General features: G+C 27.4%; 4 protein-coding genes across 4 annotated transcripts; 2 read left to right on the top strand and 2 right to left on the bottom strand.

The window, feature by feature from the left end:
* Positions 1-205: 205 nt before the first annotated feature.
* cand_017330 (uncharacterized protein) lies at positions 206-4,642 on the bottom strand (the record flags this gene model as incomplete). Its single annotated transcript, XM_067211967.1, has 1 exon — positions 206-4,642. The coding sequence occupies one exon, from the start codon at positions 4,640-4,642 to the stop codon at positions 206-208; it is 4,437 nt and encodes a 1,478-aa protein (XP_067069304.1).
* A 267-nt stretch (positions 4,643-4,909) lies between these two features.
* On the top strand, positions 4,910-6,012 carry cand_017320 (pre-mRNA-splicing factor 18; the record flags this gene model as incomplete). Its single annotated transcript, XM_067211966.1, has 2 exons — positions 4,910-4,967; positions 5,051-6,012. 2 exons carry the CDS (start codon positions 4,910-4,912, stop codon positions 6,010-6,012), a joined length of 1,020 nt encoding a protein of 339 aa, XP_067069303.1.
* A 172-nt stretch (positions 6,013-6,184) lies between these two features.
* On the bottom strand, positions 6,185-9,844 carry cand_017310 (uncharacterized protein; the record flags this gene model as incomplete). Its single annotated transcript, XM_067211965.1, has 1 exon — positions 6,185-9,844. One exon carries the CDS (start codon positions 9,842-9,844, stop codon positions 6,185-6,187), a length of 3,660 nt encoding a protein of 1,219 aa, XP_067069302.1.
* Positions 9,845-10,371: 527 nt separating this feature from the next.
* cand_017300 (uncharacterized protein) lies at positions 10,372-17,289 on the top strand (the record flags this gene model as incomplete). The annotated part of the gene is made up of 1 exon (XM_067211964.1): positions 10,372-17,289. One exon carries the CDS (start codon positions 10,372-10,374, stop codon positions 17,287-17,289), a length of 6,918 nt encoding a protein of 2,305 aa, XP_067069301.1.
* Between the last annotated feature and the right edge of the window lie 4 nt (positions 17,290-17,293).

Genomic DNA, 17,293 nt, shown 5'->3' with positions numbered 1-17,293 from the left:
ATGCAAAAAAATAAAAAAGTTCACGCTTATTATATTTTCAATTTTATTAAAATTAGTCATACAATACATTAAACATTTCAAGTTTGAACTAGATATTAAGGTTAGTATTTCTTAAAAAGATTATTTTATAAATGATATAGATTTTCAGTTTTTTTTCTTATAGAGCAGATATTTATTAGATATTATACATAAAATTTAATACTTTTTAAGATTTAAGAGTTGTAATATTTGAATTTGGTGATGGTTCCCACGAATACATGAAATCATATTCAATAGTTGTTCCCTTAGCTGTATCTATTTGTTCTTCATTTATACCTAATATTATTGTCTTATTATTATCTGTGTTTCTTAAACTAGATACAAATTTTCCAGCTTTAGCAGTAGTATTAGTATCTTTAGATATTGCTGGTATTGATGATTCACCTTCAATATAGATAAATCCTGAATGAGCACGAGAAACTTGATTAGTAAGATTTGTAATATTTGGTAAGATATTCTTTAGCTTATTTGAGAATCCATACCATGGCTTCACAATAATTGGTAATTTTTCTACTAAAGAAATATTTCCTACTAAAGCATATTCACTAATAGCAGAACATTGGCATTGTATTTTAACTTCACTTAATATTGAAGAAGAATTAATTTGGTAAGTTTCACATTGTTGAGTAGACCAATAGTTATCTACGAGAACAGCACATTGTAACTGAGTAGTATTTGTAGGTACTGCTAAATTAAGTTCTACAGTAAATGATACAGGTGATGGTAAATTTGAAATTGTATAATCAATTGAGCAAACATATACAGCTGCTGATGCAACAGTTATTTCAACATATTTATTTGTAGGTGCTACATTATTAATAATATTACTTATAGCAGTATATGGTATAGTAGTAACTGCAAAAGTTAATGTATTATTCGGACATGAAGGTATCCAATATGAATCAACATAACCTTCATTATAGAATTTTGGATTCATTTGCATAAAAATAGATTGTATTAAGTGATATTTGATGGTATTTATTAATTTCATAGAAGGAATTTTTAAAGGTCCCACTTTAATTCCAGATTCTAATTGTATAGGAGATATTGTTTGAGAATTAAATTGTAGATTAGATTTTGGTCCTAACCATTGGAATGAATCATTAGGTCCACTAAAGAAAGAAAGTCTATTTCCAACTGCTTGTGTTAAATAAAATAATATTCTTTGATATTGTTTGTTATCATTGAGAAAACTCCATCCATTAGTAGCTGCTAAAAGATCTATTGTTTCAAGTAGTAAAAATTTGAAACCAGGATTATTGGCACATTCTGCATTAAGTGTATTGTTTGCAATTGTAATAAATGGTCTAAGAGTATCAATATTACTTTCTGGATTATCATAGGCTGTTTGTAATATTAAATTAATAATATTAAAAACCATCAATTTAGATGCTGAGAAGTCTGCTACTGTTGGAGTTTGTTGTTCTTCTATAAGCATTTTAAATAATATATCATAATAAGTGTCCCATATAAGATTTTGTGTAATAGGTTGCGAAAATAAAGCAATACCAATTTGTAAAGCATCAATTAAATTTAAATATGTAATTTCATGAGTTGCAACTGCAATTAAATCTTGAATTTGTTGATTAGAATCATATGGATCCATTTTAATTTGAACTGATGGGCATATAGGTCCAATCTGAGTATTATTATATGTACAATATGGTGTAATATAATTTTGTTTAACTGATATATCACATGGTATTAAGCATCCACTATTAGATGGTGTTAAACCTCTAACAAAAATATACCAAATAGGTACTATAGATGGAAGTCTTATTGATTGTTGAAGTAATTGCAGACTATCTCCAAGTATTAATATTTTTGATGATGAGGATATGATAGGATCTGATGAAGCTATTAATCCTATTGTTGGGGAGAATGAAGATTGCACTTGCGTAGGGAATGCTAGTTGAGATATCCAAATATAATTAGTATCACTAATAGATGATGAATTTACATTAGGACTTAATACTTTCACAGTTCCTATATGAGGAGGCATATCAACACTTATATAATATAAAAATTGTCCAATACCTTTAGGAGGTGATGTTGGAATTTGATTAGCTAATGATCCAAAACTTATAGGATTAATTGAAGTATTCATAGATGATGGAATTGCATAGAAAACAATGAAGCAATTTATATTTTGATCAGCAAATAATGAATATGGTTTAATTATAGCAGATATTGTAACTTTATTTGGAGGTATCATATATGAAGCTTGGAGTTTATTTGGAATAGTTGTAAGTTTCATTGTATTATATCCATCACAAACTAAATATGATGTAAATATAATCATAGTTTGAAGATCTGTAAAAAAATTTGAATCATTTATTTGAATTTGAACACTAAATGTCTTGTTAGTATTTAAAAATGGTACAGTTCCAAAATAATGAGAACTTTGTATATGATCCCAAGGATTTACTACAGATTCTATAAGAAATACTTGAGGTATAGAAGTAGGAAACATTGGAAGTTCTGATAAATATGCACATGTTTGAGCTTTTAAGAACCACTGAGGATAATTATTAGGATATGTAATTGATTCAACCCACCATCCTATTTCTGAATATCCATATACTGTCATTGGAGTAGTAGTATTTTGAATAAATAATAATGGTGTAGTTTCAGAATAATGGCCATTAGTTATACTTGTGCTCCATAAAGTTGTAGTAGATGAACTATTTTGAAGTGTATATGGTACCTGAGTTTCATTTAATACACAATTTACTAAAGGACTATCTTTAGTTATATTCATGCATATTTCAAATGCTTGATCTTTTAGGGTTGTTGCACCATATATTTGAGTAACTGGTTTTTTTGTTGTATAACATTGCCATTGAACAGATACATCTGTCATTTCAACAGGTAAAGGTACAAATCTAGCACCTCTACATCCTGATCCTGCACCCAATGTATTATAAGAACCATACATCCTTTCAATATATTGTTGAGATATAGCATAAAATGATCCACTAGGTGTAATTGTTTTAGTAGGGTTAAAAAAATAAGAGGTTGGCCAAATTATACGAGGACCTTGAATAAATATACCATAAAATAATTGACTAACTATAGATACACCTGGATATTGTCCTACTATTCTCTTATAATAGTCATTTTTATTTTGACCTGGTGTGCCTAATCCTATATATGATATAGTTTGAAGTATATTAGTTATCATACCTGGTTGATCAAGTACAGATTGAAAATATCCTTTAAAATCAAGAGGAGGTGGATAATAAGGAGTTCTATATTCTACACTATCATTAAAAATTTGTGAAGAGCAATAACCAGTGTATATAAAGCCATAGTTATCAATTGAAGGAACTAATGGATATGTACCATTATAAAAACAGCCACCAATAAAATTATTTTCAATAATAGTAAATGGAGGACCTGTATTATTTAATATTCCAGTAATATTTGGAGGATTCATTACAATATATTTGTTAAAAAAGCTATATGTTTGGAGGGTATTACGTTGAAATAAACTTCTTGAATTATTTTTTTGAAGATAGGTTAAATCACCTGGAAAACTTGAGTTCTTAATTATTGCTCCCAAAGAATATGGAGCTGTTGGATAATAAAATACAAAATTATTTGAACAATTTTTTTCTAATTCTACAGGAAGTCTTGTTGGAGGGATTACTCGAGCAGGTGTTACAGTATATGGTATATTTGTATAGCCCCATGTAACAGCTGCTTTATTAAATACGGCTGTTACGTTATTATAGTAAGGTACAACTTTCATCTGATATACTGGAGTTATTACAGGTAAAAAACCAGCTAAACCTGTTTTAGGTGGTATCCACATTGAATTTTTTGAGTTTGTAGTAGTATTTGATAAATCAGCTATTGTAATGTTAAATCCATCAACATAATAATGTTCACTTTTTGTTCCTATTACGATATCTTTCGGAAGAATATATTCAGGTAGAAAAACCTTGTATATTATTGGTAATGTAATAGTTGTATTAAATAGAGGAGCTAAATTAAATACTGATGGTAAATTATACCAAGTTTCACTATACACATGAAGCGATAACCAATCATATGGACTTGTTCCATTTATACTATACTCTGAGCTTGTAAAATAAGGATATAAGCTTTGGATCATTTCACCAGTTACATAATATGTTAGATTTGTATATGTATAAGTTTGAATAGCAGTTGGAGATATATTATTTAATATTTCTGTGAATGCATTACATACTGGTAATATTGTAGCAGAATTACTAATTGATAAAGGTCCATATTGAGTATTAATTTGAGATGTTCCATTAATTAAATTTTGATTGCAAGAAAATTCAACTGAAATTGGATCTGTTATATTTAAATTTCCAATTGTTATTGTAATTGGGAATATAAATTGACACTGGGTTACTACAGGGGGATTTGATGATGCACCCCATAAAGTTTCATAATATGGTGGTGTTGGTTGTGGAGAATCAACATTATCTCCATATGGTGAACCTGATTGTGATAAATATGGTTCAACACTTCTTTCTGGATATGGTTTTGGTTTAATTTGACAAACAGTAGGATATATCTCCAAAATTAGTATAATACCCAGTACTAATGAATATATAAAGAATCCCATTTTATTTATATATAAATATTATTTTTAATTTAATAATGGAACTTAAATATATTGTTAAATATTTGCCACACTTTACTGCATTTTTAATACATGTGTTTTTGTTAACACACCTTTTTGTCAAAAGGGGGCTTGGGACGACAATAAATTGTAATAGTTACTGCATATGCGCCTTACATATAGTTATGGCCCGCATGCGCCCAAAAAACAGTTATTAGGACTTTTTTGACTTGTTAAAGTAAATAGTGATAATGCTAAAATTAATACTTTATGGATAATCTCGAGGTTTTAATATATTCAAAAAAAAAGGAGATTAGTGACAAATTAGGTATGCTGAAATATTTTAATCTATTAATATAAAAGAGTTGTATGATTATATTAATTAATACTATTCTACTTTTATTATTATAGGCAAGAAGAGCTGGATATCTCGTGGTGAATTACGTAAAATAGAAGAGGAAGAGCTTCTAAAGAAACAAAAAGAAATAAATGCAAAGAGAAAGTCATCAGGTGATATAGAGGATGAAACCAGTATTGAAGTTAAGGAACGGAAAAAAGATAATGAATATTTAGATATACTAGATGAATATAACAAAACTACTAAGACAATACCTAATAAGTTCGATGTAATATATCATTTAAGGCTTTTAAATGAGCCTGCAACATTATTTGGGGAGAGTGATGAAGCTAGATATAGTAGGCTCCGTAAGGCTGAGTTAAGAGGACAAGCAAATATTGAATTAAAGATTGGGCAACAAAATACATATTTAGAAGGTTTAGGAACAAGGATACCACTTTATTCAGTAGACAATGACAAAGAAGAAGAGATAAGTATTGTTAGTGAAGATATTAAGCAAGAGAACAATGAATCTAAAGGTGAATTTGTATTGCGATGGATTTCAATTCAATTGGAAGAATTGAAAAAACAATTAAAAAGTAGAAGTATTGAAGAAGCTGAAAGTAATAAGGGGAAACAAGAATCAGCTCAATATTACCAGACTGAGAGAGATCTGAAGCCATTAATAAGATTATTAAGGTCAGAGTCTCAAATGGACAAAGAAGTTTTAGATAAGCTTTATGAAATAGTACAATGTTGTTGTTCACGTGAATACATTAAAGCTCATGATAAATACATAGAATTGGCTATTGGAAATGCTCCATGGCCAATGGGGGTTACAATGGTTGGTATTCATGAAAGAGCAAGCCGTACAAAAATCTTTTCATCACATATAGCTCACGTTTTGAATGATGAAACAACACGCAAATATATTCAGATGTTTAAGAGATTAATAACACATTGTCAAAGGCAAAGACCAACTGATCCTTCTAAAATGGTTTTAATCGCAAAGTTTGAACATAAATTGAATAAATAAATAGCATAGGAATATATCTATAGTGCTATTATTTAGTAAAATGTATTATTTTTACAATTATTCATGTACACATATATTTAATAGTAAGAATTATATATAAATATTTGTAGAATTAATAAAGTGTCCTTTTCTCTCTAATTTATTCTTGTTAATTATAGGAAGAAATATTGGATTAGTCAATAATTCTGTTATTTGTATTTTCAAGATTTCCAGTTTCGCATCTTTCAGCCTCATCTGAATTTAGACATTTCTTCAGTCTATCCCAAAAAATAAGACACGTATAAAATAAAACTTGCATTAGAATAATTCTATACTCATAGCCTAAATCTATCCAAAACCATCCAGTTCTTTGTGGCCGAATTCTCATAAGTGATAGGTGTCCTCCTTCATATAATACAAGAAGATATATAGGATTAGACCATTTATCAGTAATATTTCGACAATAATCTCTACCAAATGAATTAATTGGTAAAAAAGAAACATCAATAATTCTTCTTTTAATAGCTGAAGATTTACTAAGATCTTGATATTCATATGGAATTGGTTTTAGCTCATAAGGTTGCATCCATCTATTTTGTCTTTGAATTTGAACAAATAATCTTCTATGTTCTGTTATCATTGCTACAGCTCTTCCATCATGAGATATAGCTATTGATGATAAATCTTTTGTATATGACCAATATTTGTCAAATACACGTGAAATTTTGCTATCTTTTAAAATTGCATCATATTGGGATGTATTAAAATTTGCTTGGGATAATTCAATAAAAGGTTTAGATTTGGTATTTGTATTTCCTTTTAGATTTACAGCTCCTATAAAAAACAGGTAGGCATAAATAATATAACTAAAATCTTTAGTAATATCAAGTAGAGGATATCGTACAACTCTGTCATCATTTGCACTATAAACTCTATTTTTTGATTTGGTATATAAGCAAGATGACAAATCTTCACAGTTATCAGAATATTCAATGAATTGTAATTTGTCTGTAGAAATGGATTTGGGGAAAATAAACATATGCCTTATCAATGGAGAACTTTCATACCAAACAGTATTTGTTGAAGACTTTGACTCATCAAGATGGAATGTCTTAATATGATGTACAAGTCCAACTTTGTTAGATTCAATCTGAACTACTAACACAGATTCCTGATCAAGTAACTCATTCTTTATTGATGAATTCGGAATATCAGGACTTTTAGTATTAATAGAGCTTGCTCCTATTTTACTAGAGAAATTAAAAGATTGCAATAGAATAATATCTGAAGAAAAACTATTAGACCTATTTACTTTTGGTCCATCTGTTTCAATAGGTAGTTCTGGTACCAGGCATGATTCTTCTTCGATAAGAATCCCATTTGTATTTCTACATGTAGTGTTTCTTAATGATTTTTCGTATATATCTCTAAGCATATCGTATGTTACAGTTCTTCTGAAAGTGAATATATCACTGTGTCTACTATAATATATTCTCCGTGATCCCATTGAAAACGCAGTTACATCCGTATTACCTGGAAATCTGAAGAGCATATGATTATTTAAATGAGTACCATTATTAATTTCTCCCTTTTCATTGTAAATATTATATATAGATAAAAACCACTGAGCTGACTGGTCTACAATCTTTCTATATACAATAGCAGTTGTCAGTGTTGATTTGTCTACATACATAGTAACTTGTTGACTTTTAATAGATCTTTCCATTATCATTTCCCACTTCTTATTATTGTTGCATTTTGATCTAGATAGAAAATAAATTAAATCATATAGCAATACTACAGGGTTATTATTATAATCAGAACCAGTTTTTATTGAATCTGATTCTGATGATATATCAAATCTTATATGTCGTCCAATACCCTTGTGTGTCCAACGTAAAAAATAATTAAGATTTAGGACCCATCCAAGATACCGAAGAATTTTAATAGATAAGCCTTCATATAGTTTAAAATTACTAAGTTGTATCAACCAATTACTAGGAAAACACTTTACATAATCTTGATAAATTCCAGATGTTTGCTCGTTATTTCCATAGTATATTGGGCATATAGCCATAATTTTATTTTCGAATATTTTTATTGAAGTAGTACATCTATTATAAAAGGAATTTGATAAAACAATAGATTGTTCAAATTCACTTATTACATCGTCATATATTGATAAATCTGATAAATATACGAGCCATTTATATATTCTAGTAATGAAACTTCTTTTTAGCCTGTAAATTAGTTTTAAAAAGATATTTTCACATATAGTATAATTATACAAAATAAGGCTCTTAGCTAACTCTTGATAACTCCAAAAGAATCTCATCATCCATTGGTATAATGACATAATATCTTTAAATAAAAATTTCAGTCTTCCAGAATTACCAACTTCCAAATTACTATTACGCCTTTCGAATAGATATAGAAGAAGCCTAAGTTGAATTTTAGTATTTAAATAATTTTGATACATTATTTTTACTGTCTTATCTTCATGTATTTTAAGAAGGTCCTCATCAGAAAATCTTGCTAGCCATGCAGATATACTTACTATAATATTTGATGATTTTTGTTCTATATCATTAAATAATTTTGAAATATCTTCATCAAAAATTTTCTTATTATTTAAATTTTGAGATTCAATATTCAGCAAAATATCACAAGCTGGTGAATATTTCCTAGATTTACAAATAAAAGAAAGTTTCCTTAAGAAATTATCAACACTTTCAAAAGCAATTGACTCATTTTTTAATAAAATTTTACTATTCTCAAAAATTCCTGATTTAGAATCCCTATAGTTAGTATATTTTCTTAATTCAGAGTAATTCGAATTTTTAAATTTTTTGAGATAGCTATACTCCAATTCTCTATATTGTTGAAAGAAGTGTTCATCTGCTTCAGAAACATATAAATCCCACAGAAACCTTGTAAAGGGAGCTGTTTGATTATAATTTCGATTAGGATAATTCATTGTATTATAAGATATTAATTCAGTAATAATATTAGGGGGGAAAATTGAAGGATCATTAGAAATTGAAGAAGTTAATAGTTTTATCGTTGAAAAGGCTAAAACTTCCCTTAATGATTTCCTATAGATTCTCATAGTTGATTTATTCTCATTATCCGAGGTGGCACCACTCAAATTTTTATTTGAGTAACCATTCCTAGTTAACACAAATAAATAAACATAGCGATAGTCTTTGTCAACCCTCAAAATACATTGCGATTTTCTTTCTACGGTACATTCATCTATTGTAAAAAATTCACTTGTCTTATTATTTAAGTATTCATTCAAATTAAGAAGTTCTGTCTCTATATTCTCTAAACTATTCTGAAATTTACTATTTCCAGAAGTAGAAATTTTGCTATATATTAAATTATGTTGAAATATTCTTGTTAATTTCTTGAATACTTTCTTAAAACGATTGCTATATGTACTTGGTATCAATATAATATTATGACCATAGTCTTGTATATCAACCTTCATAAAATTATTTGGATACAAGTCCATACCAAAATTACTTTCTGTATTGTTACTTATATTTTCATTGTGAATATCTTGCCATTTAGCAACTCTTCGTTTTATTGCATTCCACAATTGTGGTTGATTCTTATTCTTTTTTGTACTAGTCATTACTGATATATCCCTTATTTTTCCTTGATTATTTCCTGATAAATTGTCAATATCCCTTCTTAATGATTCACTAATGCTTGTATCCAAGTACAAAATTTCTGCGTCGATTAAACTTGGTAGATCATCTTCACTCATCAAATTGTAAAGTGAAGCTATTGAAAGTGCACCAAATAATAAAAATAAACTCAAGTGAAGCCATACATTAATATTCATTTTATCTATTAATTAAAAGCATTATGGACTTCCATACAGAATTTAAGTATTATAGACTAGTTGGTAGCTACCCTAGCCTACTACTTTTAGAAAACAAACCTAGTAGTATTGCGGGTAAGTAACAAAATCCTACAAAAGTAGCAATGCAATTCTATAGATCAACAAAGAAATTTTGACTATTCTACTAAAAATTGCTATTTACTTATATTATATTATACTTAATATACATTAAATATTACTTGTCTCTTCTTTCTTTTTCTCAGAAAACTACAAATATCCCTTGTATATTCGAGATTATAAAAATACCTAAATAATATTTCAAATAAACCTAAAATTTAGACATTATAGTTATTGAACAAATTATATTGTAGTACAGACTCTCTTTGAAATTCTGCATCCTGAAATTACTTTTTACCATATGGCGGGATATATCCCTAGGCTTAAGGTACTGCATGAAATAAGTAAGCTACAAAATTAATACCTTTGAGGTAATATAAAGTACTAGGCGATTTTATTAACATATTTATATGAAAGTAGATGATAGCTCTGATAAATATGAATCTGATGAATACTTAAGAGAGTTGGGGCTAAATGAAGAAGAAATTGACTTATTAAAGTGCACCATTGATACTCTAAAATCTCTAACATATACACTAAAAAGTGTAGATATTTCTAATAAATTTAAGATATCTTGTGAACTTTTACAGTTATATAGTGCAATGAAACAGGACTTCCTTGGTGATTTTCCAGCTATTATTTTCGCATCATATAGCAATTACTGGGACGTTTTAACAATGGGATTAGAAATGTGTTGTTGTTCTAACAAGGCTATAGAGGAATCAAATTTGGATATATCATCGAGAAAATACTTAGAATATACTCCGTACTCATATTCTATTGAAAGTTTACCAAATTTATATGAAGACTCCTATTTTGAAGATCATGGAAATAATGGTAGGAATAATTGTTGTTTAAATATAAAACAAACCATATTAGATCTTACAGCGCATACAGTGAATATGATAAGCTTATGGATTGATTCAAGCATCTATAAAGATCAGTTTATTGGCTCATTGTACAATATATTAGTGAGGTTTTCACTAATAATACTACCAAGATTTTTAAATTCATGCATTTCATTTTCTCTTAATCATGACTGTATATGTAAATTACAATGGCTGATAAAATTTAATGAAAAGTCTTTGAATAGTATATCTAGATATTGGAATAAGAAATTAAAATTATGGACATCACTATATAATTTTGTATATTGTTCTTGTAAATATAATGAAATATTTGCTATATTAACAACTAATGTTCCAAGTATTTCTAATATAGAAATTGATAATATAGAGAGTTTATTGGAGGAATCTATATTTTCTCTGGTAAACACTTTCAATAATATATATAAATTAGGTCAAATAGGACTCAAGATTTTTATTGTTGTATCATTTTCAGATATTTTAACTTGTTTTGTAGAATATACTTTGAAATTATTAAGAATTAGATATGGAGATAATTCAGATATTAAATATAAAGAGAAAGCAAGGTTATTGTTAAATTTTAGACAGGAAATATCAAATATCGAAGATTTAAACAAAAAAAGGACTTCATTTGGATTTAATGAAGTTAAAATTAGTGGTGAAAATATTAATACTGATTGCATTAAGATGGATGACCATACTCAAGATTGGATTGGTTTAACTAAAATTGGAGATGAAAAGATCAATCATGATAATAAAATTAAATTTGACGACTTTTCAGGATTTAATAATAAAAATTTGAATTCTAATAATCTATCAAATAATTCGAGTGATTATAAATTTAATAGTATTGATATTAGTAATCTTTCAATATTGGATTGTCTTATCTTACTTGCTTATAATGAAAACCTGATTGAAATAGACTTATTATATCATAGAGAAATCAAGGGAACATTTCGTAGTATGGTTTATAGTATATTTAAAGATTTGGCTTTAGAGTCAGAATCTTACAAACTAGATGATCTTAGCTTTCTCAATAGTACATTAAATATGGCACATTATATTAAAAAGTGTTGCAATATAAGAGAAAATAAGAAAATAGATTATTTTAAAGACTTTAAAGATCAAATAAATTTGTTTATTAATAGTCCGTCTCACTTAGTAGCTACTACGATTTTTCTATGTAATCGGATTAAAGATGCATCTTTATTAACAAATTACTTCGAATTATTATATAAATGTTTGGTATCAAGTAAAGATTTTTCTAGTCATATTGTAATCCCATTATATCTAAGGTTATTATTTGAGTCTTTAAATGTATTAAATGTTGAAAGCAATAATGTTGGGGTTATATTTAAAGTTTTATTGGGCAACATAGAAAATGAAGAGCTATATATATTGAGTCCATTTCAATGGATACAATCTCTGATTATTTATACAAAAAGTGTACATGGAACAAGTGTATCTGCAGTTATTTTAGATTTTCTTGAATCATGGACTAGCAGGGCTTTCAATATATACAATACTGACATTGGTATAAATGATAGTATTTCGATTAATCAAAGAAATGAACTTTCTTCTTGTATTACTATTTGTGGAATTTGTCCTAATATTGGAGATATTTTTAATGAGTTGAAATTAAGTGGAGTTGATGATTTAACAAAAAATTGTTGGATTTTACTAAAGTACTTTAATAAAAGTATTAGCTATAGAAATGATGCTACAGCTAGGCTCCTTAAGTGTTTTAACCTGGAAGCTAATTTTTCAAATCTTCTTGATATTAATCGGCTTAATACTTTACCGGAAATATCTCAACGCTTTTGGATTTTGGAATCAGCTTCATCATTTAGTCAGCTTTTTTTCGCACTAAATCTAACACAAGAAGATCCTAATAGTTCAACTATATCTCCATTAGTAACTCCGGATATTTCCCAATTATCTAAATTCCTTTCAGTTTGTAGCAATAAAAGAATTCAAATCTCAATTAGATTATCTGCCCTGAACTCTCTATGTGTAGCATTAACAAGTTCAAAATTCACAAGTCAAATATTTTTTATACTGGTGGATGAATTGATCAAATTAACCTTAATTTTCAAATGTAAACAATTTTATTTTATTAAAGAGGGCCAATATCAAAATATCAATGAAACTGAGGTTGAAAGTTTAGATTTAGATGGACTTTCAGGAATTGCGGATATGGTTCAGAAACATGAACAAACACTCCTATATCATTTAACTCTTTCTTTAACAGCAATATTCGTATCCAGAGCAGACTATAAAACTTTTAGATATTTTATTTTAAATAATTATGGTTTATTGTTAATGGAACATCTTATTCCATGGTTATTTTCTAATTCCATACATTGTAGAACAAGTTCATCATCAGTTTTGATAGTTTTAATACTATTTTTTTTATATAGTGACGAACAATTCCATACAAAAAGTACAAAAAGTGCATCTAACACTTGGCCTATAATAGAACTGAATAATACAAATAATAAATTATATATTCCCACATATATATATAATATGTTAATTCTTCCTGGTTTCGTTAGACCATTAGAAAATAACCAGAAAAGAGATGATGCTAAAAATAGATCTAACGATGCGGATATTTTAAATATTAACAGCTCAAGTTTTATTTTAGAGTTTCCATTATTCAGTCAATCACTTGACATATCACCAGTAAAAACAATCTTACAGGAGGTTGACGAGTTACTAGATCGCAAATTACATTATCCAGATGAACAAGATCTACAAGAAGTTATTCAAGCAATATTCTCAGATTCATTTCCTTGGACTATTAAAACATGTTATTGCATAATTTATGGATTAGGAGTTCCTTTTCTATATCAAAAGTTAGATAGTATATTCAAATATTTTATGTATCAAACAGTTCAAAATTTAGAAATGGAATATCTCAATTTCATAGATATGAATTTGGAAATTGACTCTTCTAAAGGTTCTGAATTAGTTGCAGTACTTAATATTATAAAGAATATACTAATGCAATGTTTCCATATCAATTCTTTTACTTCTGATCAATTAATTAATCAACTTACTTTGCATATTGTAGATATCATTACTATAGTATATGAATTAATCTATATTCCTGAAGATGATAATAATAATAGACTTCAGGTAAATTCCAAGCCTAGTACTTATTCACTTTATATTAAAAACAATAAGTCTGAATTATTCAAGAAATCCTTTAAAAATAGCAAAATTACAAGCTCTCTTGTTATTATGGGAATTTTTGATACTATCTACTCTTGTTTAAATTCCTGTAATGGTCGAATAAATGAAATATTTTTTGATCTACTTCCCAGAAATATATCTTGGACAAAATTGATACTCCAAATATCAAGATTATCTTTTAGTACATCTTCAACAGCTTGTATTTTAGCTTTAAAACTTGCTTCGAAAATGCCACTTAAACAGTGGATCCAAGAAGATTCTATATATACTATTAAATGTATAAAGTTGTTTTTAGTAAATTTAATGGGAGATCATGAAGATGACTCAAAAATTGAACAATCAGCTTTTCAAAATTTCTTATATTTCCAAACTTTACTAGATATATTGAGTAAACTTATCATTATACCTAATGACCATCCATTATCTGCCTTTTTAAACTCTTCTGTATTGGAATGGTTACAAATTATTGAACTTAAAACAAATTCATTTGCAATTCAAGCCTATACATGGGAATTGAGATATCAATTTTTTTTAAATTGGATAAGACAAGATAAGATATTATCATGGAGTCAAATTATATACAATCTAAGAATAAGTAATAATGAAAATGGTGATAACAGAGATAATTTTACTTGGGGTTCTATCACAATGTTTGCTATAAATAAATGGAAGCTTTTGCTTGATATATTTTCCAGCAATTCCAACTTGGCTTTTTCATGGCAAATTTCTAGTTTATATGATTGTTATGATAATGTACTACAATATATGAATATGGTATTAAAATTTCATTATAAATTTCTGAATAAAAGTACGTATAATTTGGAAAATAAGAAGATACAAGATTTAGAAGTTATTAAAGTTTTTGAAATAACCTTCAAAGAAATTTTAGATCTAATTACTGATATTATTAAAATATCAGATCCTCCTAATTTAGATATAATGGGATCAGAAATATCCATAAACAAATCTTCAAATCTTCTTCCAGATATAAGAAATAAGTTTTTTATTCGAGTATCTTGCTCAACTATTAATTTCTTGTACAAAATTTTGAAATATACCCCTCAAAATAATGAAATTTTAGACGAAATATCCAAACTTCAGAATTGGTTTTATTGGATATCAAGCATTATATCTGTACAATGTGATATAAAAAATAGACTTCAATCTGCCCAAATAATTCTATCTACTGCTAGAGTTCATCCAGTTAATATTAATTCATTAATACAGCGTATTTCTTGTATAATACGGGTTATAGATGATACAAAAAATACAATGACTATAAATGAACTTATAATCTCACTTTGTTTAAATATAATTTTGTTAAGCCAAGAATTTCAGATTCCCAATCAAACAATAGAACTTATAGTTGATTATTGTAAAGATTACTTGACTATAAATGATATAGTTATAAATAAAAAAATTAATTATGGAATTGCTTTAATACAATACAAAGTTTGTTCATATATAAACAATACTTCAGATATTTCAGATGATTTGAATAGAATAACACTTAAATTACTTAATTCAGTCATTTTGAATATTGCAGCTTTTATAAAAAATGAATTATCTGCAAAACAAGTAGAGAATTTGTCTGGAGATCTTGATGTTTCAGTTGATACACCAATGATACTATTTCTTACGCTTGAGAAGATGAATTCCAGCTTAAATAAAAATTTAGTAGAATTAATGCAAACTGATCAAGTATCTGTACTGATTAAATATATATGGTCAAATATAAATAAATTGATAGAAATGTATATTAGTGATGTTGAAGATTCTCAATCATATTTGCAAAACCTTGATACATTATTAAATATATTGATTGTTTATATTGTTCCAAGTTTATCTTGTAACTTAAGTATACTGTGTGATATTTATGATCCTAATGAGATAGCAAAATCTTTTACTTTTTATTGGAAATATATTTACAAATCTCAGATACCAGAGGAATATTCATTCTATTATATAAATACACTTGCATCTTGTATACTTTGTATACTTACTAATAATTACAAAAATACAGTAGAAAAGAACTGGATCCAACAGCTTAATCTTGGTTTTTACAAATATGGAATTTATGATAATGTTTTAGTAGTTGTATCTGAATTAATAGTAGAAATGAGAGCAATTTGTTTGAAGGAATTTAAAAATCGTACATTTGCATATACACGTGCTTCTTCAATATGGAATCTTAAATTTGACTTCCCTACTTCAAAATTAATTTGTTTGGTACAAACTTTGAAACTAGTAGGGCTTTGTTTAAATTACTTTGAACGTCCAATAAGTCTGCTTACAGATTCTCAAGTGAAACCATTATTAACTTTTGCTATAGAGTCACTAGCCTTAATTCGCTGTATGGGTAGACAATTGGAAAGTCATTCAGGTAATCAGCAATATAATGAGACTTTTCAAAAATGTATTAAAGAATGGTGGAAACATCTAAAAACTACAAATAATGAAATAGGACTGAGCTTGGATTTGTTTTCAAATATGGTGGCTGACATATTTAATTTGATTGTATCTTCCATTACTAGTCTAGTTCCAATAACAGACATAAATAGAAATAATCAAAGTTCTGTATCTATATATGAATTAAATGCAAGAAATAAATTAGTTAATAGATTCCATGATTTAATATTAACGCTTCTAGAAACAGATAGTGCTATTGGATTGAAAGTTGGTAGAGAGTTTTATCCAATACAAGTTGATGATGAAAATGGAAATTTAATTAGTAACTTAAGTCAAAGAGAGTTAAAGCGTCTAAATGGAGAAATTTCTAGAGACTCAATAACACATGCACAAGCTTATAATATATGGTTTCATAATTTTTTATTTAATGAAAGTATCCCAATAATATGTCGTTGCAGTACTTTAAGATTATTTATAGCTTTAGCAATTTCTTCTTCTAAAATACAATTCATCAGATTATGGTGCTCAAATGAAACCAAGGAAGTTGTCAAAATTGCAGATCTCATAAGAATTAGTCTTAAGTCCAAAAATTTTGAATTTTTGTGGCTTAGTTTGATACTAACTGAAATTCTTGTTTCTTATGATAGTTCTCCTCTTTTTAATTCAATAAATAATAAAAAATCAAGAGTTAGAGTTAGTTTATATTCAGTTGAGCAATCCAGAATTATTTCAGATATTCTAGAGAGAGCATTTGAATCATTGGGTATATTTCTAGAACATGAAAACTCTAATGAAGATCAGTACTCTTTAAAACAAATAATTAAGAGATGCCTTGCAAGGTTAAATTCTATATAACCAA

This window comes from Cryptosporidium andersoni, assembly GCF_001865355.1.
Source record: "Cryptosporidium andersoni isolate 30847 chromosome Unknown contig_49, whole genome shotgun sequence".
NCBI lineage: Eukaryota > Apicomplexa > Conoidasida > Eucoccidiorida > Cryptosporidiidae > Cryptosporidium > Cryptosporidium andersoni.
The sequence above is the reverse complement of the archived record's forward strand: the minus strand, read 5'-3'. Positions and strand labels throughout refer to the sequence as shown.